Genomic DNA, 23,082 nt, shown 5'->3' on the forward strand with positions numbered 1-23,082 from the left:
TAGTTGATCCAGGATGGTCTCCCCACTTTTTCATGCACTTCTCTCACATCTCATTTGGCAGTCAATTCGCAAACCCCCCGCTGCGAGTATTGCGGTAAGGCATTTTTTAATTAGATTGGAGAATTCACGGGTGAGCACATTCGTGCAAAGTCTGCGAGTTTCATTAAACAAACTTGCTACTCTCAATTCGCACCTACAGTAATTCGACTGACCCCAATGCTGCTAAAGGAAGTAGTCCTCCATTTCGTCTTACCATATACTGTATTATGTATAATACACCCCAGCGTGCTATGTAATCCAGAAGGCTCCATCAGCAGTGGGTTATATATTTCTGCTCTGGATTGCTGTACAGTTTGGAGTTTTGTGTTTTATACTGCTGTAGCATGATTCCCTGTCCACCTTCTCCACCACACTTCCTGAGGACACAACTATCCTAATTGCCTGTGTAATGCTCCAGTACGGATCATTGACTGTTTCAGGCCTAATTCTAAAGAGAAGAGCTTATTCTGCTGAAAGTTCTGCAATATTATTTCTCAGAAATCCACAAAGTCCAACTATGATGCCTCAACTTCTCCCACATTAACCTTTAAGATACCAAGCGGCAAGACTTAATCTACCAGAGGCTGAAGATTGCCTAGTCAAGATGTAGGTTTATCTCTTGATTCAACATCTGAAGCATATAATTCCCCCTTAGACACATTTCTATGACGTTTCAGGATAGTATAACCATGGACTATGGGTTTCCACGTGTAATATAGTTTCTTAAGGGGCAAGTGTGGACTTTATGGAGCTGTCTTACCTGCACAACCTACTCAAATTCTGGCAGCTTGTTTTATTCCACCTGCTGCAGTTTAGGGAACCGGAAAACTATTCCTTTTTGGATACAGTGGACCAAAATAAAAATAAAACATTAACATAGCGGCCAATGCAGCATTGAACACAAGTTGGACATAATAATATAGACCATCGGGATTGCGTACATCTCTTAATTAGGCCCTATATACCTGCATGCACAGATCTTACAGCATCGGAGTTAAAGATCTTACACCATCGGAGATGTACATAGACCATCGGATTGTGTACATCTCTGAATTAGGCCCTATATACCTGCATGCACAGATCCATCGGAGATGTACGTAGACCATCGGATTGTGTACATTTCTGAATTAGGCCCTATATACCTGCATGCAAGATCTTAGACCATCGGATTGTGTACATTTCTGAATTAGGCCCTATATACCTGCATGCAAGATCTTACACCATCGGAGATGTACATAGACCATCGGATTGCGTACATCTCTGAATTAGGCCCTATATCCTTGCATGTACAGATCTTACACCATCGGCGATGTACGTAGACCATCGGATTGCGTACATCTCTGAATTAGGCCCTATATACCTGCATGCACAGATCCATCGGCGATGTACGTAGACCATCAGATTGTGTACATTTCTGAATTAGGCCCTATATATACCTGCATGCAAGATCTTACACCATCGGAGATGTACATAGACCATCGGATTGTGTACATCTCTGAATTAGGCCCTATGTACCTGCATACACAGATCCATCGGAGATGTACATAGACCATCGGATTGCGTACATCTCTGAATTAGGCCTTATATACCTGCATGCACAGATCCATCGGAGATGTACGTAGACCATAGGTTTGCGTACATCTCTGAATTAGGCCCTATATACCTGCATGCACAGATCCATCGGAGATGTACGTAGACCATCGGATTGTGTACATTTCTGAATTAGGCCCTATATACCTGCATTCAAGATCTTACACCATCGGAGATGTACATAGACCATCGGATTGTGTACATCTCTGAATTAGGCCCTATATACCTGCATACACAGATCCATCGGAGATGTACGTAGACCATCGGATTGCGTACATCTCTGAATTAGGCCCTATATACCTGCATGCACAGATCCATCAGAGATGTACGTAGACCATCGGATTGCGTACATCACTGAATTAGGCCTTATATACCTGCATGCACAGATCCATCGGAGATGTACGTAGACCATCGGATTGCGTACATCTGTGAATTAGGCCCTATATACCTGCATGCACAGATCCATCAGAGATGTACGTAGACCATCGGATTGCGTACATCTCTGAATTAGGCCTTATATACCTGTATGTACAGATCCACTGGAGATGTACGTAGACCATAGGATTGCGTACATCTCTGAATTAGGCCCTATATACCTGCATGCACAGATCCATCAGAGATGTACGTAGACCATCGAATTGCGTACATCTCTGAATTAGGCCCTACATTAGCTGCTCATAATGGTTTTCTAAAATTGTAGAGAGTGTGGGGTTATAATGCATTCAGAGGCCTGTCAGATTTGCTTTCTGCAGGAACAGTTTGTCTGGCCATTGCTTACTGACGCAAATTACCACATGGCTCTCCTATCTAAATATGGCTGTCCAGCGTAGCAGTGGGTGTAACCTTGTTAGCAGCTGTGATCCTACATCCTAGAACTCTGTATCTGGCATTTGTAGCGTTTCAGAAAAACATTTTCAGTCACAAGATCTTTTTCTGAACAGATTTTTTTTTTATGAGAACTTTGCACATCCGCTGGCTTGAAATGAGGTGTAATTCCTCTATGCATTTAAGGGAAGAGTCGGGTTCACGTTTTATTTATTGTGCCTCTTATGGGTGAAGGTACAGACACCCCAGTCAGGCTACCAAAAATCTGACCACTAAAACACTGCATACATTATAATATGGTAATACTTCTCCAATGCTTTATATTAAATCTGGTCACATGCAAGGTCCTTGTCTATATTGTTTCTTACTTGCCTAATGACAAAATACTTCCATGTAGTATATGTACAGTGATGCTAAGTTTGTGAACCCACCACAAGTTAAATAGTTGGGATAAGGTTCTTATTTTGGAATGCAGCATTTGGTTTTCCCCAAACATAACATTTCTTATTTAAGCCAAAATGTTCTATTTTAGATTAATCCATCCACAGAACATTCTTCCAGTATTATTGAGGCTCATCCACATGGTCTTTAGCAAACTCTAGAACAGGTAGCAATGTAATTCTTGAAGAATAGCGGCTTCCTCACTGCTGTCTTTCAATGTACTCTGGGCCAGATTCAGAGCCGGACGCTCTGACCAGAGCGCTCGCTCTGAATCAGGGCCCTCCTACATGAAAATGGAGCGGCCTTATGGACGCTCGCATAGCTGTGGGTTACCACCCACAGCTTATGCAAGCGTCCATGATGATGGTCGCGATGGTCAAGACCATCGCGACCATCGGGCTTGCGACGGAGACCCTGCGGTAGGGTCTCGCTGCCGCAAGCCCTGGAGTGATTTTGGCTCTATCAGAGCCAAAATCACTCCCACTGACATCACTAGTGATGTCAGTGGGGCCGGCTTCAGACGGTAGGCGTTCCCATGGGAACGCCTCTGTCTGGCAGCCACGCCCCCGGCACGCCCACCAAAGGGGGCTTGCTGTCAATCAACATCGACAGCACGCCCCCTTTGGTGCGAGACCCGGAGCGACGGAGAGCCCGTTGCTATCCGGGTCTCGCGCATGCGCACGACGGAGCTCCCTCCGTTGTGCGCATGCGCAGTGGGGCAACATCGACCCGCTTGCGAGCGTCCTGCGATCGCGAGCGGGTCTGAATGACTACCCTCTGTTCTTCAGTGTTTGCCCGATGGTGGACCCGAGGCTTGTAGATCCTTGGACATAACCCTGTGGTTCTTGTGATCTCCCGTAATAGTATATTCCCATTATGTTATTGGCTGAGCACCCATGGGGAGAGTAACTGTGTGACAGTGAATTGGCAAAGCCAAAGTATTTAGAAATAGTTTTGTAACCTTTTCCAGCCTGATGAGTATGACCATTTTGTTTCTGACATCCTCATAACTCTTTAAACGAGGCATGGCAAGAGTTCAAGTACCAATGTAGCTTTGGTAGTGAAGAATCCGATCTATGTTTTTTATGTATGACTGTCATCCTAATGATTGGTACTCATGACAGGATCACATACTTTTTCCCACATACTGTATACATTTAATGTTAGATAGTTTTGATCAATCAAATGAAAATCTATATATTTTGTTCTTTAATTTATTGGGTCCGTATGTCCTAGAAAAAGGTCTCAACACATTTATACAGAAATTCAGAAAATTCTAAAGGGTTCACAAACTTCTAGCACCACTGTAATCCCTTTGCTGCAAGCTATGTGTAGAACAGAATTTAGCATCACCTGGGCTCTTGTCTCTGTATTTTGTATGTTTACTTTCAGTGCTGTGCTCAATTGACAGGAACTGAAGGGCTCTCACTAGACATCAGCTCAATGATTGATATCCGTGATCACGTCAATAAAGAGATCGCCATGCGACTTAGCACCGACATACAGAGTGGGGACACCTTCTACTCTGACCTCAACGGCTTTCAGGTTCTCCTTTGCCTTCTTCATTAATGTATGTCTCTCTGCAAGCATAAATGGAGATGCTCTGAAAAAACACATGTAACACGAGATAATGATGATGATAATGTCTGCCTAGTACAACCAAATTGTAGTCTAAATATTTCATCAAGTGTCTTGTTACTTCTGTTATTACATTGTGAAATTGTTTTCCGTTTACCTTGTAAAAAAAAAAAAGAGCTTAAGCAGGGGCGGTAAATAATTGGGAGCAGGGGGCCCGTGTGCAGCCTCCGTTTGGGTCCCCTCCTCTCTGTCGGCGCAGTAGATTCTGGCTTCATGCCAGAATCTACTGCGCATGCACGGGTCTCTGGGAAAATGACATCCGCACCTATTTTCCCGGGGTCATCTTTTCTGCGCATTCGCAGGTCACCGGGTAAATGGCCGCCGACATTTTCCCAGTGATTTTTGTCTGCCCTGCAGCGCCGGTACGGCGCTGTGGAGCAGCACACCAGAGTCTATGGAGAGTTAAGTATTTATTAACTATGGGTGCAGGGTGTGTGGTGTGGGCCCCCTTGGGCCCACGGGCCTGTGTGCACTGCACACCTTGCACCCATTATAAAGACGCCTATGAGCTTAAGCCATAGCCCGAATAGTATCATTCTCTACATCTCCATATGATTCTTCTCCCCTTAGCTCCATCTATCCTAGGGGTGGGCGATAAGCGGCCCTCCAGCTGCTGTTGAACTACACATCCCAGCATGCCCTGCAACAGTTTTAGCATGGCATGCTGGTATGTGTAGTTCTGCAACAGCTGAGGGGCCTTTATTGCCCACCCCTGATCTATCCTATTAGCACCTTGTTTGCATTATGGACAGGTCACACAGCAGCCGGGGTTAACACAGTAAGGCTTTTATAGCATATTTAGCTCCATATCAGCTAATCGGACAGGTCAGACAGCAGCCGGGGTTAATGTAGTAAGGCTTGTATAGCAGTTTCAGCTCCATGTCAGCTAATCAGACAGGTCAGACAGCTGTAGAACTCTCACAGCAAAAATGTAGTAGGAACACACAATATTGACTGAGACTGTTTCCTTCTCTCTCCATCCTTTGTTGTACCACTAGACTCTCACAGCCGTTGGGTTATCACACTACTTATAAACAAGCAATGAGACTAATTTGCATTAGCTTTCTCTTTTCTGCCCATTATTTATTTGTACAGACTGATAGAGCTGTGCTGAGTTCCGTGCCAGGAGACACGTCACCTTCTTTCAGCTCTGCCTGTTCACAAGCTTACTGACACCAAACAGTGAATAGTTGGTTTGAACATTCTAAGACCAAATTTTTATAGTGTACTATTTTGTTTAGAAACGCAAAATAAAAAATGTATTTGCGCACATACGTTTTGCTAGTGTTAGCACATTTCAGCTACATATATACAACCACCAGATGGGAGAAGTCACATAGTATTAAAAAGGTACTTATGCAAAGTATTTTCAGGTGTGTTTCTCATATTTATCTTCACCGAACAATTCTTCTCAGCAGGAAGCAGTGACGCTGCAGAGGTACCACAGGTCATGGGCGTAACTACCATAGAGGCAAGGGGTGCAGCTGCTATGGGGCCCAGATCTTAGAGGGGCTCATCTTCCTTGTCAAAGTTGCATGTGTGATATATATATATATTTCACCATTGGGTGGTACATAGGGGCCCTTACAAACTTTTGCTATGGGGTCTTTAAATTTCCTAGTTACACTCATGCCACAAGTCATAAGTTCCTTTGATTGAAACGATAGCTGCATTCTCACAGTGACCCAGATCACAAACTAGACATCAGTATGATTTATGCTACTATTTACTGCAACATCCTTCATGTAATTATCTTTATTCCAATGCAGATTCAACCTAGAAAGTTTTTCAAAAAACTCCCGCTCCAAGCCAACTTCTACCCAATGCCGTTGATGGCATATATCCAGGACGAGCAGAGTAGATTAACGTTACACACAGCCCAGGCCCTGGGTGTATCCAGCCTTAAGAGTGGTGAGTGATGAGACTGTATCCTCTTCTTATCAGTCACTCAGTGTGTCCTCACTTCATGAAAGTCTAAAACTATAACATTGAACAAACACTGTCAGATATATTAAGACATCGGTGATGTGAAGGTAGAATAATGTTTTCTCTCACAAGTACATAAAATTTGACTTTCAAATGCAGATATGCTGATGTGCTATGAGTCCGCGCTGGCTCTTATAGTTCTCCTTCTGCTATACAGGTCAACTGGAGGTTATTCTGGACCGTCGCTTAATGCAGGATGACAATCGCGGCCTTGGTCAGGGTTTGAAAGACAACAAACGCACGTGTAACAGGTTCCGCCTTCTATTGGAGAAGAGATCATCTGACAATAAGGTAAAATAGAAGTCTGCTGACTTGCTGTGACACTCTTATGGCAGGCTTAGGCTGGCTGGCAAAGCATGCTTGCAGCTGTAGTTCATCAGTAGCTGAAAACTCACAAATCATTTGTCCTTCTAGCTGAAGTCTTGTCGCAATCAGTTCAGTATTTGACAGATATTGCTGAATTCCATTTGGATTGCTTTGTATGTAGTGTTATGTTTCATATATATTTTATAGGACATAAGTTGTGCTATAGATAGATTTGTTATCAGGAAGGAGTGTAGTAATGTTTCACCCCTATTTATCTGGTTTAAGGGCCTTTGTTCCTGTAGGACTTGTCTCCCTATTATACAGGTGACTCCAATGACGGATGTTGTCTTTTTATCATCATGACGGATATGTAGCTGTCTATAGTTTTAAGTAATAAAATATTCCCCTGCACTCTAACATGGGCCTCTGGTTCTGGATGGCTTCTTGTCATGTCCTCAAATAGTCATACAACATTTCCTATCTTCCAGAACTGGTGTGCACTAAAACACATGCTTTTCTCATATGATATAGTAACAAAACTGTATTCAGTATTAAGAAGTTACTGAAATGTATAGCTATATATTTGGGATGCATGTTAGCTCATTCATGTAAATGAGAATTCAGCTGTACGAGGAAAGTATAGAGTATATGAGGCACTGTAGTGCAATCTCAGACTGGATCTTATAGGGATAAAATGACAGGCCTGTACGTTACGCAGTAGGAAGCAGCACTGATCTCTGGCTGCTATGAGTAAGTGGTTCCAATGCATTATTTACCGTTATGTTTCCTTGTCTTAAAGTGGAAAGTATGATCATCACCAGCTATATACATTGTAAAGTGCCAGATTGGGAACAGCTAGACTGCAGTAATTGTATAGCATCTGCTATTCTGAGATTTTCATACATATAACTAAACCTCTCACGTTTTCTGGTGTGTTTATTTTCAAGATGTATGTTTCCATAACATCGTATTGTGCTGTCTATATAGTTACCCCCATGCTGTAGCATTCTGCTATATAGTCCTCCAGAATCCCCATGTTACTGCAGCACCTCCTCCCAGCCCATACAAATATTTCATCTACCTATTGATCTGTGAATCATCACTGACTTTATATATGACCTTTTCTCATCCACGTCCATCCATTTATCGCCTCTTCCGTTTCATTATTCCCCTGTTTACCATAACCCCTCTGCCCAGCTTTCCAGCTTCCTTTCTAAACTGCTTTCCGAGTTTAGAAAACTGGCATTTTCCATCCTGAAGACCAGCAGTGATGAGGTAAATGTCTACAGGGAGTAACCTAGTCTGGCTTCCTAGCTATGTGCAATTGTAGTGTACTTGGCAGCTATGTAGATGCTTTGTAGCATAGTATGTGTAGCTTTGTCTAAAACTGAACTGTTCCCATCACCTGTACACAGAGGAGAGCTTTGTGATAATGAGATTCTTATCAATTCACTAAGAAGTGGTAGTGACATCACTAAGGACAAAGTGCACAACTTATCATACGTATACCTCCGTGTATTTCTCCCAGTCACATTGTGTCCTGAGTTTGGGAAACTGTAACCCAATTCAGTTCCTGCTAAACCATTTTCTTGTTAAGTCTTTTGTTGCAATCCCATTCACAGGGAAGCTCTGTGTATTTCGCATTTTACACTACACAATGAACCCTTATCTTTGTTCTAAGGCATGCTTGATTCATGTTACTTTTATGTTGTTTCCTCACATTGGTAATCTTGCACAATCCTGCTTTTGAAGAGCGAGCATTTATGGTGCATACACATGGGACAATCGTCAATGATAACGATATCGCTGAACGATCTCCCTCCACCTTCCCGGAGTGCTGGAGGATCGATATCTATCATCCAGCACACCACCAACCCACCAACAGCGGGCCAGTGACCCACGATCAACGATCATGGGTCCCTATGTAACCTGGTTGATATCGACCAGTTGGCCTTCATGCACGGGCGATGGTCGATATCATTATCGTCCATACGTGCCCACACATCGCTGATCGTTTGTGGGTTGGAAAGCAACAAAAATGCACGATATGATCGTTATCGTACCGTGTGTACGCACCTTTAGCTGTCATCTCTGTTCTTAGATTCTCTCTCATCTGATGATAGGAATACTGTAACCATGTTGATCTTATGACTGGCCACCATCTAGTAGATTTCTTTATGCATTTCTCCAAACGTCAGTGGAGCTTCTAAAACACTATGAGGCCCCTTTATTAACGATCGCATTTGCAGGATGCGATCATGACACCCGAATGTACTAAAGGGCACCCACAGGGACAGGGCCCCAAAAGGAGCCCGTCCCTGCGATGTGCTGGGAGTGAAGTGACCACATCATCGGTCTCTTCACTCATGTGCCGGGTATCCTGCGCATGCGCGGTCCACAGACCACACATGCACAATGGCCAAAAGAACCCTCTCCCAGCTAGTATTGCTTTATGTAGCCCATAGGCTACATCTTCACATGACGTAAGCAGCGGGGACCAAGTGCTTCGCATTACGGAACTTGGTAAATCTGACCACATCGCATCCCCCATAGAAACCTATGGTGGTTGCAGTGCTGGTGGAAATGGTAGGACAGCAGCAAATATTGGATATATCTGATGTGATCCCTCCACAATACATCTGAGGTATCCCCTGAGAACTTGTGCTTTCGAGGAATGCACCGCAAATATTAAATGATAAATGGGACCCTATGGGCTTTATCTACAAAGCGGCGGCTTTTGTAAGCTGCTGCTTCCCAGCAAATTGGAGGTGAAAATGTAAAACGGCACCCGCAGTCAGTGAAGGCCCGGGGTGCTGTAGTTTACACTGACTGCAAGTGCTGTGTTACATTTTCACTTCCAACCTGCCAGGAAGCTTGTAAATAAAGCCCAATTTTTTTTCTGCACTGTACATGAGTATGAGGTGAGAATACGCAACTTTGAAGATCTACAAGAAATTCCAAGTCATACGCATCTCCAGTTGCACTTGAATGGGAGTAACTAGGCGCATTTGCACGTATGCCAATTAGAATGAGGCCAGGTCATGGGCGTGTAGGTGTCTGTAATTTCAGTCTGATCTCCTGCAGTAAGGATAGAGCTGGTGCAGATACTCGCTATAGTGATAACGGCTACTTTCACAAGTGAGTGGATAGGGCCCGTGCAGCTACATACATAAGGCAGAGCTCTGAATACAGGTGATGTTCTGCATTCTGTGCATACAATGCAGACAATTCATGTGCAGCTCTGAATTAGCCACAGTGTATAGAATTCTACCTATTAAGTGATTTAAATACCCCACCTAGTACTTCTCCTTTTACAAAAGACCAATAAGCACCATGATTGGCTGCCTAACCGTTCCTGATTTTCAGAGGGCCGGGTCAGGATGGCAGTCAATAGTGTTTGAAAGAAGAATGAACTAATTCACTTTCATTTTTCAGTATATTGGAATTTTTATAACATGTACCAAGGTGGAAATTTCTAGTATGAAACATACTAAGCAATTACCATCTGAATAGTGTTTGAATTCTCATTCGCACAGTTCATATAAGAATATAGTTGATATATGCCACATACCTCAGTAAAGTGGTGAATGGTAGGACATATAATACCTCATATAATAGTAAAAACTTCAAACTGTTAATCTTGGTGTTTTTTTTTTCTTATTAGAGTGCAGGAAGTCAACCCGTCGGCTTCCCGTCTCTTCTCAGTCACATGACGTCCATGCACTTGAACCATGAGGTGTTAGTGATGCCTGTGACCAATGAAAAAGGTGGAGGTCCTGCTCTTAGATCCTTCCTGCCTCTTTCCGCCACCTTACCATGTGACCTTCACATACTCAATCTGAGGACTCTGCAGGCTGAGGTGACTACGTGTCCTGCAGTATAAGATCACTTCATTTCTTACCTGTTTGACAAGTGCATGTCTATTTACTGTGCACCGCATGTGAATGCACAGTTCTCATTTCTGCATGGAAAGCCATATTAAAACGCATCTATAATACGCTCTCCCCTCATACTGTTCTTTAGGATGATGGAATACCCTCTCTAGACACTGCACTTATTTTACACAGAAAAGGGTTTGACTGTGGACTGGAAGCAAAGAATCTTGGTTTCAACTGCACTACAAGTCAAGGAAAGGTATTGAGACCAGTTGTGAAATCTGCAATTATTATTAATAACATTTATTTATACAGCACCAGCACACGCCATATTGACTTACAATGTGTTTTCTAAGCGTGGAATCTACAAAAGCATCTCCAAGACTAAAGCAATGCTGTGTGAGTGTCAGACTAATGATGTAATCATCTGCACACCTCACTAGTGCGTGAGCAAACACTATGCCAATGACTGGTGCAGAAGTTATTCTGCAAAATGCATTATTAGTTGGGGGAATGGTGAGTAGAAGGGATCATGTCTCCAAAACACAGTTCATCCTCATTTTCCTGAATAAATGATACCCATCAGGGACTGTATGCAGTTTGTAAAATGTTTCCAGTAGTTCATTGAAGACATTAAATAAACAGGATAGTATTTGGCTGTCACAGATGACTTCACTGTAAAATAAAGGCAAACACATGTAGTGGACATACATTAATAACAACATGGAATTTGAAGATGCCTTGTGAAGCAATGGGGCTTATTTACTAACAAAATGCAAATATACTGAAAACGACAGTAACAAACAAGAGACCTAGGGCCTGAAGCAGACCCGGACGCTATGCTGTGCTCGCTCGCATTGAGCGATTTTTCGCAATCTGCGCATGCGTATGAGTCGCAATGTGCGTGCACGAACCAGTCATTGCGATGGGAAAGTGCTTGCCCCTAGCCCGCAGTCAGGCCGCTATTTTGAGTGAAAGATAGTGCCGTTTGTGGGTGGTAACAGGGGAAGGTGCTTGTAAACGGGGGTGTGGATGTGCGAACGCAGGCGTGCCCGACCATCAGAACAGCATTTAATGGGTGTGCATAATTAGCAAAGTAGCGTCATTACACACGTAACAGGGTTGTATTTTAGCCTGAACTGCTCGCGATGTTGTGGTGGGAAAAGGCTACCACAAGCGCTGCGAGCAGCTCCGATGGCTCTCGATGTTCCCAATTAATCCTACAACTGCCGGAGATGACGTGTGTTGCGAGTGGCAAAGGGGTGTCTTTATACAGGTGCGAGCGCATAGTGCGGCCGCTCGCTATTACTTAGTGGGTGGCTTTACGCTACGCAGTGCGAGCACATGATTTAAATAGCCGGTCCCTTTTAGCCAGCGAGCGGACGCAAATAGCGTCCGGGTCTGAATTTGGCTTATATGTGCACTTTGTAACTTGTTACTAAATAACTCGTGCACATAACACCATGCACAACCACTCTCTGATTTGGAAAGTACCTTCTTTAAAGATAGTTCTGTTTACAATTATTTTTAGACCACCCCCATAATTAATTGCAGTTTTTACATTTTTCGGGCCTAAAATACAGGTGTAAGTCATTATAGTAAATGAACTTCAAGGTTGTTTTTATTTTTTACATTTTACTGCTGTTATTACACGGGTATATGTGTGTACTGTTGACTCCTGCTCTGCACCACCTCTGAGCGTATGTAAAAGAGCCATGTGACAATTAAAACATGATTTCTCCGCTAAGTTCACACTCTCCACATTATCTACCCTGCATACGAATCACCTAGATCTATCTATCAGATGGAGACCTATCCTGCGCCTTGGCGTTCTCTGCAATCTCGCAAGCTGAGCCGCGCACTTACCCTATAAGTTGTGCAATACCGTAGCTCACAAATAGGCCCATGACTTCATAAAATGACATTTGCACTGTGTGTGTGCCACAGGCTCTTAACTGACATTCATTGACTTGTCTCTTGTAATAAATCTAGAGCCATATATGTTAAATTGTTCTATATTTTCAAAGAAATTATGATAAAAAGAGGAAAGGTTTCTAACTTTCTACCTATGAATCTGATTGAACCATTGATCAAAACATTGCAATGTGTGTTTCTGTTAGTAACCTCTGCTGTTTCCTCTACACGGTCTGGGGTGCACTCACAAGCATAATGTCCTTCGAGATCGTCTCTCCTCTTTTATAATCTTCTATACCTGCCCTGTGCTGTTGGACCTCCCAGTCATTCACTTTCTTTATGTTTCTTTTATAGCTGTCCCTTGGAGGTCTTTTCCTGGGGTTAGAAGTAGGACTCATGGAACCTACCTCCTTGACATTGATGTATTCCTTAGCCTCCCCTTCAAACAGCAGCAGTCCAATAGTCAGCATGGACCCAATGGAAATTTCCACTTATCGCCTGCGATTCAGCTAACATCAGTCAAGTGGGACCAAAGATCCCATTGCAAGGAGCCAAGGACTGGAGCTGGATGGATCTTTGACCACATTATGCTCTTTTCAAGAGCAATGTGAGTTGGTCTGTAACTTGAAAGACAGACCGCACTGGAAATTTCCATGAAGGCACGTGGCACAAACCAAAAATAAGAAAAACCTCTATATAAAACTAGTCATTGCTAAAGGAGGCTCTTTTAGCACCTAAGGAGATAAACATCTAAATGGTACACCAGAGAACAAGCAGGAGCTGTTCATGACTTGAATTGCTTTTTAAAACTATGTATTTATTGACTTTGTAAGCACACCTCTACACCTGATTCCTGCCACAGTTTGCCTGGTCCTCCACAGAGCAGAAATCTCAAAGCAATTTCCCCAGTGCCATTAAATGCTGCAGACAGGTCAACAAGAAGATGTTTCCGCAAAGCCAGAGGGAAGTTACCTACTAGATGGTATATTTATGCCTAGAATAGTCTTTTCTGTTTCGTGGGATAAGAATTCTCCCAAACATGTCAGTATTCCTGCATACTTTTATCTGTCTTTTTATATTGTAGCACAGCAGCAAATGACTATTGGAAGAGACGATTCAGTTATATATATATATATATATATATATATATATATATATATATATATATATATATATTGAACTGTATATCTTGTTTCTGCTACTGTGGCCATAAATACAGATCTGATACCATACCAGAAAGTGTTTGAAATCTAATTTATTTCACTTAATCTGTCCATCACTGAGCAGACTAGAGAGGTGCTGGGTAGATTTGTATAGGTTAGAAATCCCTTTCTTTCTTAATTTTCTTTTACATTTTTTTATTAATTTTCAAACTGCATAAATGTTGGTGGGTAAAGAGGGTTACTGAAAAAAAAAGTATGGGAGGGAAGGAAATGGAGGGAAACACACACACACACACACACACACACACACACACACACACACACCACACACACACACACCAACCAAGGTATCCATTGCCAACATAATATAGTGTATGGATAGAAATGGTAAACAGCGTTGCATAGCAAACAACTAAAAAAGTATTTGTTAATTGCCTTTGAGTAGAGGGGATGGGGAGAAAGAGTCAGAAAGAGAAAAGGAAAGGTAAAGGAGTGGGGAAATTAAGAGTCACCATCCGAATCTGTGGGATGCTTTAAAAAGGATTCATTTTGAAGTGTTGGATCGGCCTTATCGTAAGTAGGAGGTCCATGGGCTCCAGGTTGATGAGTTTGCTGGGAGAGATATGGAGGATGCTAGAAATGTATTTCATTCTGTACTGTATGTACATATTGGGTGATCACCACTAAGCATGCGTTCCATAGCTGAGGGTGGCGGCTTCAGAACACATCCCAATCACTGGAACTGACCACGGACATGGATGACCCGTTCCTGATAAACATGTAAGTGTTCTGTGGGGCAACAGTGTAGTAGTGGTAGGTTCCGGATCGAGACCATTTTACTGGCAGGAACAGGCAGTAAATAGACACGTGATCTTTGGTCTGACGTGTATGAGAACTGCCGTGAACTTATTTTTAAAAGTCATCTTTATATAATAGATATTATAACCATACTGTCACGCTCTGGACTATTAAAACCACTTACAACTATGGTGTCTGTCCAGGATAGCACAGAGGTCTGCTCACGCTGCACATCGCTCCCGGCTGGTGCTGAGGTCTGTCTGTGTTCCCTCCTAAACAACAGTATGGGCGCAGCCATGTTGGACTCTTGTCACCTGACGCTCTTCCTCCACTCAGAGCACTGCTTCCAGACCAACTGATCAGAGCATCCAATCCCTGGGGATCCTCCCCTATAAATTCCATTTCCAGACTGGCCTCTGTTGCCAGTACAATGTCGCTCCCAGGCTCTCTGTATCTGAACGGTCCCAGGGCCTGATTCATCAAGGATCGCAATTGCAAAGCTGCACGCAGGCAGCTTTGCAATTGTGATCCTTGCAATAATGCAAATGCAGCAGGAGGTGTATGACACCCCCTGCTGCATTTGCGATCCCAGCACTGTGACGGTAGTCGCAGGCTGGGATCACTATCGCGATCGATGGTCGCGATGGGGGATGGCGCCGGGTGGCCAGCCAGCTGAGTAAGCCTCAGTTTACTCAGGCTGGCCAGCTAGCGAGCCCAGCAGACTGCGTACGCCCAAGCAGTCCCTGGGCTGGCCACTCCCGGAAAACGGGGCGGACACGCCCCATTTCTGGGAACCCCGCACCGCCCCTTAAATGCCTATCAATCAGGCAGAGGCATTCAAGGGCTTGCGTGCGTCTTAGCAGGGCCCATTCTGCACACTCGCAGAATGGAGCCTACGCATGTGCAGATCCCGATAATCAGAAATCTTCGTTCAGCACTGATGAATCAGGCCCCCTGTCCGTTATATCCAGTTCCTATATCTGGTAAACAAGTCTCCTGTACCATCTTGCACACCAGTCTGGTTTTTACCACTCAGACAGTCACCATCTGTTCCAGCCGATACCTCCAAATATCGGTCTCATCCGATACTGCCAACATTGGATTCATATCAATTAAGTTCCTCAATTCATCAACATCGGTCCCAACCGATCAAGTTCATCAACATCGGACTCTTCGATTAAGTTCTTCAATTCTTCAACATTGGTCTCAAACCGACCCAGCATCACCGGTCCCAATCCGATTCTGCTCATTCATTCATTATTACCTCCAGTTCTTATTCCAACCTGCTGTTTAATAAAGACAATCCATTCTTGTTCTCCTCTTCGGGCCCATCATCCTCTGCAGCTCCTCACAGCAATGCATGAGGAAGTCCTGGCACAAGCCACCCAGGATCATTCACACCTCCCAAGTCTTCTCTTCAGCCTCCCACGCCTGACAGTTTGTACTGGCCCCATGGATCCAGCCAAGAATCAGGCACAAGCTGCTGGGTTTACACCTGATCTTGTTGCTCGCCTAGAACACCAAGAGTGGCGGTGCAGGGTCAGGTGGTACAGTTCCTCTAAGAACTGACTAACTGGCTGGATGACATCCAATCCACTCTGAGAGACTCAGGAGCTGCCACTTCATCCATTCCAGTTTCTCCGGTTCCAGTTTCCGCAGTGGCACCTCATCTGCACATTCCTACTCCTGCAAAATTTGATGGGTACCCTAAAAATTGCAGGCGCTTTCTAAATCAATGTGAAATACAGTTTTTGCTCCAACCCAGCAATTTTCCTACAGACCGAACCCGTGTGGCATATATATTATCTCCCTATTATCTGGATCCACCTAAGACTGGGCTTCACCCTTAAGGGAAAGATTGGATCCTATTCTAACATCTTACAAGGAATTTGTCACGGCATTCCGCCGAATCTTCGACGAGCCTGGGTGAGTCTCATCTGCATCTTCAGATCTTTTATGGCTATGCCAGGGTTCAAATTCTGTAAGCCAGTATCTGGTTCAGTTTCAAATACTGGCATCAGAACTCTCTTGGAATGATGGAGCATTCGATGCAGCCTTCTGGAAAGGCTTATCCGACCAAATTATAATGTTCTTGTTACTCGTGATCTCCCGGACAAGTTAGAGGACTTGATCTTCTTGTGCACCAAGGTGGACTTACTTTTTAAAGAACGTGCTATTGAGAGAGGCAGATTCATTCATCCTAAACCTCGAGCGACAGTCTTGCCTCAGTCAGTTTCTCCTTCCAAAGAGGAACAGATGCAAATCAACCATTCTCGCCTATCACAGAAAGAACACAGAAGGCAACAGTCTGAGATCTCTGTCTATTCTGTGCTGCTCCTTCTCATCAGCTCAACAATTGTCCCAAGCGTCCAGGAAAATCCCACTCCTAATTTGGCAAAAAGTTAGGAGTAGTTCAATCCTCTCCAAAGACAACTGATTGTATTCTCTCAGTTTCTCTTCAAGTGGCCAAGCACTTCAAGCAAGTCTCTGCGCTGTTGGATTCAGGCACAGCAGGTAACTTTGTCACATCTGAATTAGTCCAGTGGTGGACATTACCAACCGAGAATCTGCTTCATCCTATCTACTTTACAGCGATTGATGGAAGCTACATCCTAGGGGGTACAATTACCCTTCAGACTTGACCTTTGCACTCTTAACTTTTACATTTTTTTTGTCATACCCAGGGCCTCAGATACCATATTTCTGGGCTGCCCTGGCTCCGTCTGCATAATCTTCAAATTGACTGGAGAACCTCACAACTCACCACTTCTTCCTAGTTTGTTTCTTGCCTCCAAAAAATTCTTCCAGTATGCTCTGCAGTACCATCTCATCCTCCTTATCAAGAATTCATTGATGTTTTCAGTAAAACTGGTGCTGATATTCTTCCTCCTCACCATGAATGCGATTGTCCAATTGAATTAATCCCTGGGAAATCTCCCAGCGAGTGAAGTCATCCACTATCGCTCCCAGAAACAAATGCCATGACTGACTATATCCAAGAGAATTTGGAAAAAGGGTTCATCCATCCTTCCACCTCTCCCGCCGGAGCGTGCTTCTTTGTTGCCAAAAAAAAAGTATGGAGGCCTGCGCCCCCTGCATCAACTACAGGGGACAGAATGATGCCATCATTAAAAAACGCTATCCTCTCCCTCTGAGGTTTTTGACCGAGTCAGTGGAGCCACCATCTTCACCAAATTGGACTTGCGCGGAGCATATAATCGCATACGAATTTGGGAAGGAGATGAGTGGAAGACCGCATTTAATACCTGCGACGGTCACTACGAGTACCTCATTATGCCCTTCGGTCTCAGCAATGCTCCCGCAGTACTCCAGCACTATGTCAATGAGATCTGTTGTACAAACATGTTGTCTATCTTGACCATATTCTCATAGTCACCAATGATCTGGAACAACATTGCCGGCAAGTAGAGGTTCTGACATGTCTCTATTCAAATCGTCTCTACTTCAAATTGGAGAAGTGTCTTCGAGGTCAAGTTTATTCCCTTCCTGGGATATATAATTTCAGGTTCTGGTCTCAAAATTTACTTAGAAAATCTCCAAGCAATTCAGGAATGGACGCTTCCTAATACTCTCAGGACTGTTCATGCTTCTTAGGGTTTGCGAACTACTAACACAATTCATAAAGAACTTTTCCACCATCGTTGCACCCATCACTGTTCTCACCTCGAAATTTGCCAATCCATCCCGATGATCAGAGGAAGCAAAGGAAGCCTTCCAAAACATAAAACAGAAGTTCATTTCAGCTCCTGTTCTTTGTCAACCAGATGTCACACAGCCATTCGTCTTGGAAGTTGATGCTTCTTCCATAGGAGTCGGAGCTGTGCGCTCTCAACACGCTCTTGATGGTCTTCTTCACCCCTGTGGTTTTTTCTCCAGAAAATTTTCTCTGACTGAGTGCAACTACTCTATTGGAAATCAAGTACTTCTCACTTTTAAGTTGGCCTTAGAGGAGTGGCACTATCTTTTGGAAGGAGCAGTGCATCCCATTTCCATTCTCACAGACCACAAAAACCTCTTTTAAGACAGCCCATTGTCTGAATCCGAGGCAAGCCAGATGGGCTCTCTTCTTCTCACAATTTAATTTCAAATTGTCTTTTCATCCAGGGGTCCAGAATCGAAAGGCTGATGCTCTCTCTCACTCCATGGAGCAAGAAAATTAAACTACATCTGCTGAGAAGCAACTCCTCATTGATCCATGAGTTTTCTCTGCTTTCAGAGTAGAATCCTCACCACCTGTTGGGAAAACTCTTGTCAAGCCTGAATTATGCAAGAAACTGCTACATTGGGCTCATGCTTCCCTTACTGGTGGCCCATTCTCAGAAAAGTCCTCCAATACTTTATTTCCTCTTGTAACAAGTGCGCCCAGCATAAAGTGCCTCGACAGCCTCCAGTAGTGCAGTTACTACCTCTCTCTATTCCTCATCAACCATGGTCACATGTGTGGACTTCATTACCGACCTCCCGGTTTCAAACAAGTTTAACACCATCCAGATGGTGGTAGTTGAGTGGTTCACCAAGATGGCTCACTTCATACCCCTCACCGGTCTTCCGTCCAAGTTGGCTCAATTATTCATACAAGAAATCTTCAGAGTCCATGTACTACCTCTGGAAATCATCTCTGAACAGGGAGTGCAGTTTGTCGCCAAGTTTTGGCATTCCTTGTGTTCTTCACTTCAAGTGAAGCTCAATTTCTCCACTGCCTACCACCCCCAGTCTAATGGCCAGAAGGAAAGAGTGCAGTGACTATGCAGACCCATCACAGAGTGATTGACCAGAAATGCCGTTTGTGGGTAGTAACGGGGGGTGGTCAGCCGAACACAGGCATGCCACTGCGTTTGAACACTGTTGCAGGGGCGTGCATAAATTAGCCACTGCAATGCTCTACGCAGCCTGAGGCCTGATGGCGTGCGTGGAAGTTAACAATTTCTGGGTAAGGTCAGGGCTTGTGCAAGTGTGCATGAGACTGCGATGGTACTGGATTGTACCGATGTTTTCACAGTCTTGCTAAACATTACAGATGTGTGTAAGGTAAAGTGGGCGTCCTTATGCAGTGCGGCGGTATTGCGATCGCAATGAATTAGCATACTATCGTAGTTGAAGTGCGTGCGTAATCACTGTTGCATTCCGTAGTGAATTAGCCCCCTAGTCCGTTATATCCAGTTCCTATATCTGGTAAACAAGTCTCCAACACCATCTTCCACACCAGTCTGGATTTTACCACTGAGACTTGTTCTTACAGCCACTATCGGTTCCAGTCGATACATCCAACCATCGGTCTCATCCGATGCTTCCAACATTGAACTCATCAGTTAAGTTCCTCAATTCATCAACATCGGTCACAACCGATGAAGTTCATCAATTCTGCAATATCGGATTCAAATCCATCAACTTCTTCAAATAAACAACATCAGACTCAAACCGATCCAGCTCTCAATCCAGCATCATCGGCCCCAATCCGATTCTGCTCATTCATTCAGTATTATCATCTCCAGTTAAGTCCTGGCTTAAGCCACCTAGGTTTATTCACACCTCCCAAGTCTCCTCTTCAGCCTCCCGCCCCTGTTCCAGTCCAAACCAAACCTTGGACGAGACACATACTTGCCTATCCTACCAAAATATCTGTGAAATTCTCAAATCTCTGGTGGTTTTCCTGGATGCCCGAAAAACTAATCAAGTCTCCCGGAGATGCCTCGAGCCCGATGACACCCTCTTCCTGAGTGAAGTGGGCAGTCTGGGTGGCTTAATGATTCGATTTGAACCGAAATGTGTCCTTATGGTAATCACAGCATTGTATAATGGAGGTGGGGCCACAATTGCACAATCACACCTTCACACCACCGCACTGCCCACTTGGTTGTGCCACACCATGCCTGGAGGGAGCTGCCAGCAAGTAGGTGAGTATGATAATAATATAGAATCATGTTTGTCTCATTCTTGAATTCTTACAGTTTGAGCCCCTCCACAGTTGTTGGGAGACTATTCCATGGTTCTACCACCTGTACTTCCGTATGCTTCTAATCAGTCATCCTCCCTCCAAATTCAAAGTGTACCCTCCTTTTATTTTTTCCTATGTTTTTATTTATGAATGCTGCCTACCTGACCCCTAACAGATGTGATATTTAAAAACAAACATTACCAGTGTATATCCATCCTTATTATTGACCACCCTCGCTGGCCTACTTTTCTCTTTCAGCATTAACCAGCATTTTGCCCAAATTGTGTGATTTGTCCATTCCTTGATAAGGAACCGTGGTCTCCTTGTCCATAGACAGTCATCTTCCAGATCAGCCACTGGTTCAGTGGTTCTTTGCTGAGTAATTGCTCTGAGCCTAATTGCTCATTCTTTGCATCGGTTTTCCCCTAGTGGCCAATCAGGCAAGTTTCCTGCCTGTTTCATCTCCTCCAACCCAACTGTGTGCAACAAGTTATCCCCTGAGCAAGAGAACTTTAACATTCAGTTGTTTTCCTCACTAGGTGAACCTGTTGCACAGGGTATGATTTGTAGGAGCCTTTGGGAGATCATAGGATATAAAGGATAAATAAGGAGAATTATGTGTGACAAATCTAAACATAGTTTTGATCATTTCAATACTGTTGCAGGAACAATGGCCCTCATTCAGACCCACTCGCGAGCGGCTCTCCGCTCGCAAGTGGGTCGATGGTCTGCACTGCGCATGCGCACGACGAAGGGAGCTCCGTCGTGCGCATGCGCGAGACGCGCCGAGCGAAGGACTTTCCTTCGCTCGGAGTGTCTCATCAAAGGGGGCGTGCTGTCGATGTTGACTGACAGCACGCCCCCTTTGGTGGGCGTGCCGGGGGCGTGCCTGCCAGATGGAGGCGTTCCCAAGGGAACGCCTACCGTCTGTAGCCGGCCCCACTGACATCACTAGTGATGTCAATGGGAGTGATTTTGGCTCTGATAGAGCCAAAATCACTCCTGGCCTTGCGGTTGAAAACCTCAACCGCAGGCTGTTGCTCGCAGTGGCGATGGTCGCGATGGTCAAGACCATCGCGACCATCATCCTGCACACTCGTATATACTGTGGGTGGTGACCCACAGCTATACGAGCATCCAGGAGGACGCTCCATATTAATGGAGGTGGGCCCTGATTCAGAGCGAGCGCTCTGGTCAGAGCGTCCGGCTCTGAATCAGGGCCAATGGGCTGTTTGGACAGGTACATCTATGTAGGCAATATGGAGTATATTCTAATTAGATGTATTACACTGCCCATGACCGCAAAACACAACTGTAATAAAATATAAAAAATACATGATTGCCAGGAAGTGAACCTTCAGTGACGCTATACATTTGTAGTGGCTTATTCGGGGAGCAGAGTTTAATGAAACTTTTGATTTTCAACAGAGAACCTTCCAAGGTGAGAATAAACTGTAAAGGAAGCAAACGTTGCAGTCCCCAGGGGGCTGTCTTAGCAGGAGGCTGCAAGCAAACCATGTATTAGGGGGCATATTTATAAAAGAAAATTTGCAGGATATGAGGTGTTATTGAGAGCTACCCATAAATACTAAGGATCCCCTGACTGTATGTATGAGACACCCCCATTTTCAATTGCAAAGGAGCCCTATGGGGGCTGTTAAAATGCCAAGCTCCTTGGCCATGGTAGCGAATGCCAGCTTCAGATGGGGTTAACCATTGTAGCCTGTGGGCCACACATCACAAAGTTTCCGGGCACTGTCCCCTTGCACATGCGCATTAGCTATCACTTATCACACATCTCAGTGACGGGCTCCTATCCGGGTCCTTATCCTGCTTGTGTTTTTTTATTCATTCAGTAATCTGTCATTTCTTATAGCAGCGATAAGAAAACCTAATTATAGGACCAATTTCTGATAATTAATAAATGTGCCCCTAGGAAACAAGACAGATGAAATCCAGGAGCATGGGTGACCTTTCTTTACTCAGAGCATGGCCAGAGCAGTACTGGAGCAGAAAGTGCCCTACAGTGGGGGTGTTTTGCATTGTTTGGGACTCCTCAGTGTAAGTTAAGAATTATTTGCTGAGCATATGCAGCAAATGATGCAGTTAGCGAGCTGCAATGTAAATGGAGATCCCTGGAGTAACTGCTCCTGTAACATAATTGATCATCTGCAAAATCTTTTGATTAGTTCAATCAAGAAAAACAGAAGCTTCCTGTAGCCTTATATCTAGGATTCAACATATTATTTGCTCATAAAGCCAGGCAAATCAATAAAATCAATGGCAGGGAAACAGCTTGTGTCCTTCCCTCCCACCGGGCTAAAATCACCTGCCCGACTTCAGGGGTGTCGCCGCCCTCCACAGCCCACTGGAGTTCATGGTATAAGCCCAGGGGGAGGGAAGGGGTGGTGGCAGTGCAGCACACGGCACACATGATGGTCCGGTCTTAAATCCTTGCCGAGTAGCACCGCTTTCCACTCTGCTTGGCCGGGATACTAATAGACAGTGGTGTGCCACGAGGCCAGGCCCCTGTGAATGCAGCATGCCTCAG

The 23,082-nt window shown here is 44.4% G+C and overlaps 1 protein-coding gene across 5 annotated transcripts in view; it reads left to right on the forward strand.

The window, feature by feature from the left end:
- Positions 1-13,838, forward strand: part of MAN2A2 (mannosidase alpha class 2A member 2) — a 109,704-nt gene extending 95,866 nt beyond the window's left edge. For 4 of the 5 annotated variants that reach the window (XM_088472905.1, XM_088472903.1, XM_088472906.1 and 1 more), the window contains 6 exons: positions 4,307-4,440; positions 6,303-6,444; positions 6,677-6,810; positions 10,490-10,684; positions 10,849-10,959; positions 12,969-13,838. In XM_088472905.1, coding sequence (XP_088329031.1) covers positions 4,307-4,440; positions 6,303-6,444; positions 6,677-6,810; positions 10,490-10,684; positions 10,849-10,959; positions 12,969-13,127 — 875 coding nt within the window. In that variant the 3' untranslated portion in view covers positions 13,128-13,838. Of the gene's footprint in view, positions 1-4,306; positions 4,441-6,302; positions 6,445-6,676; positions 6,811-8,022; positions 8,101-10,489; positions 10,685-10,848; positions 10,960-12,968 lie in introns of all 5 variants that reach the window. The other variant, XM_088472907.1, reaches the window with a different exon arrangement.
- The last annotated feature ends 9,244 nt before the right edge of the window (positions 13,839-23,082 follow it).

The sequence above is a fragment of the Taudactylus pleione genome, unplaced genomic scaffold (assembly GCF_031769625.1).
Source record: "Taudactylus pleione unplaced genomic scaffold, aTauple2 ptg000129l, whole genome shotgun sequence".
Lineage (NCBI taxonomy): Eukaryota > Metazoa > Chordata > Amphibia > Anura > Myobatrachidae > Taudactylus > Taudactylus pleione.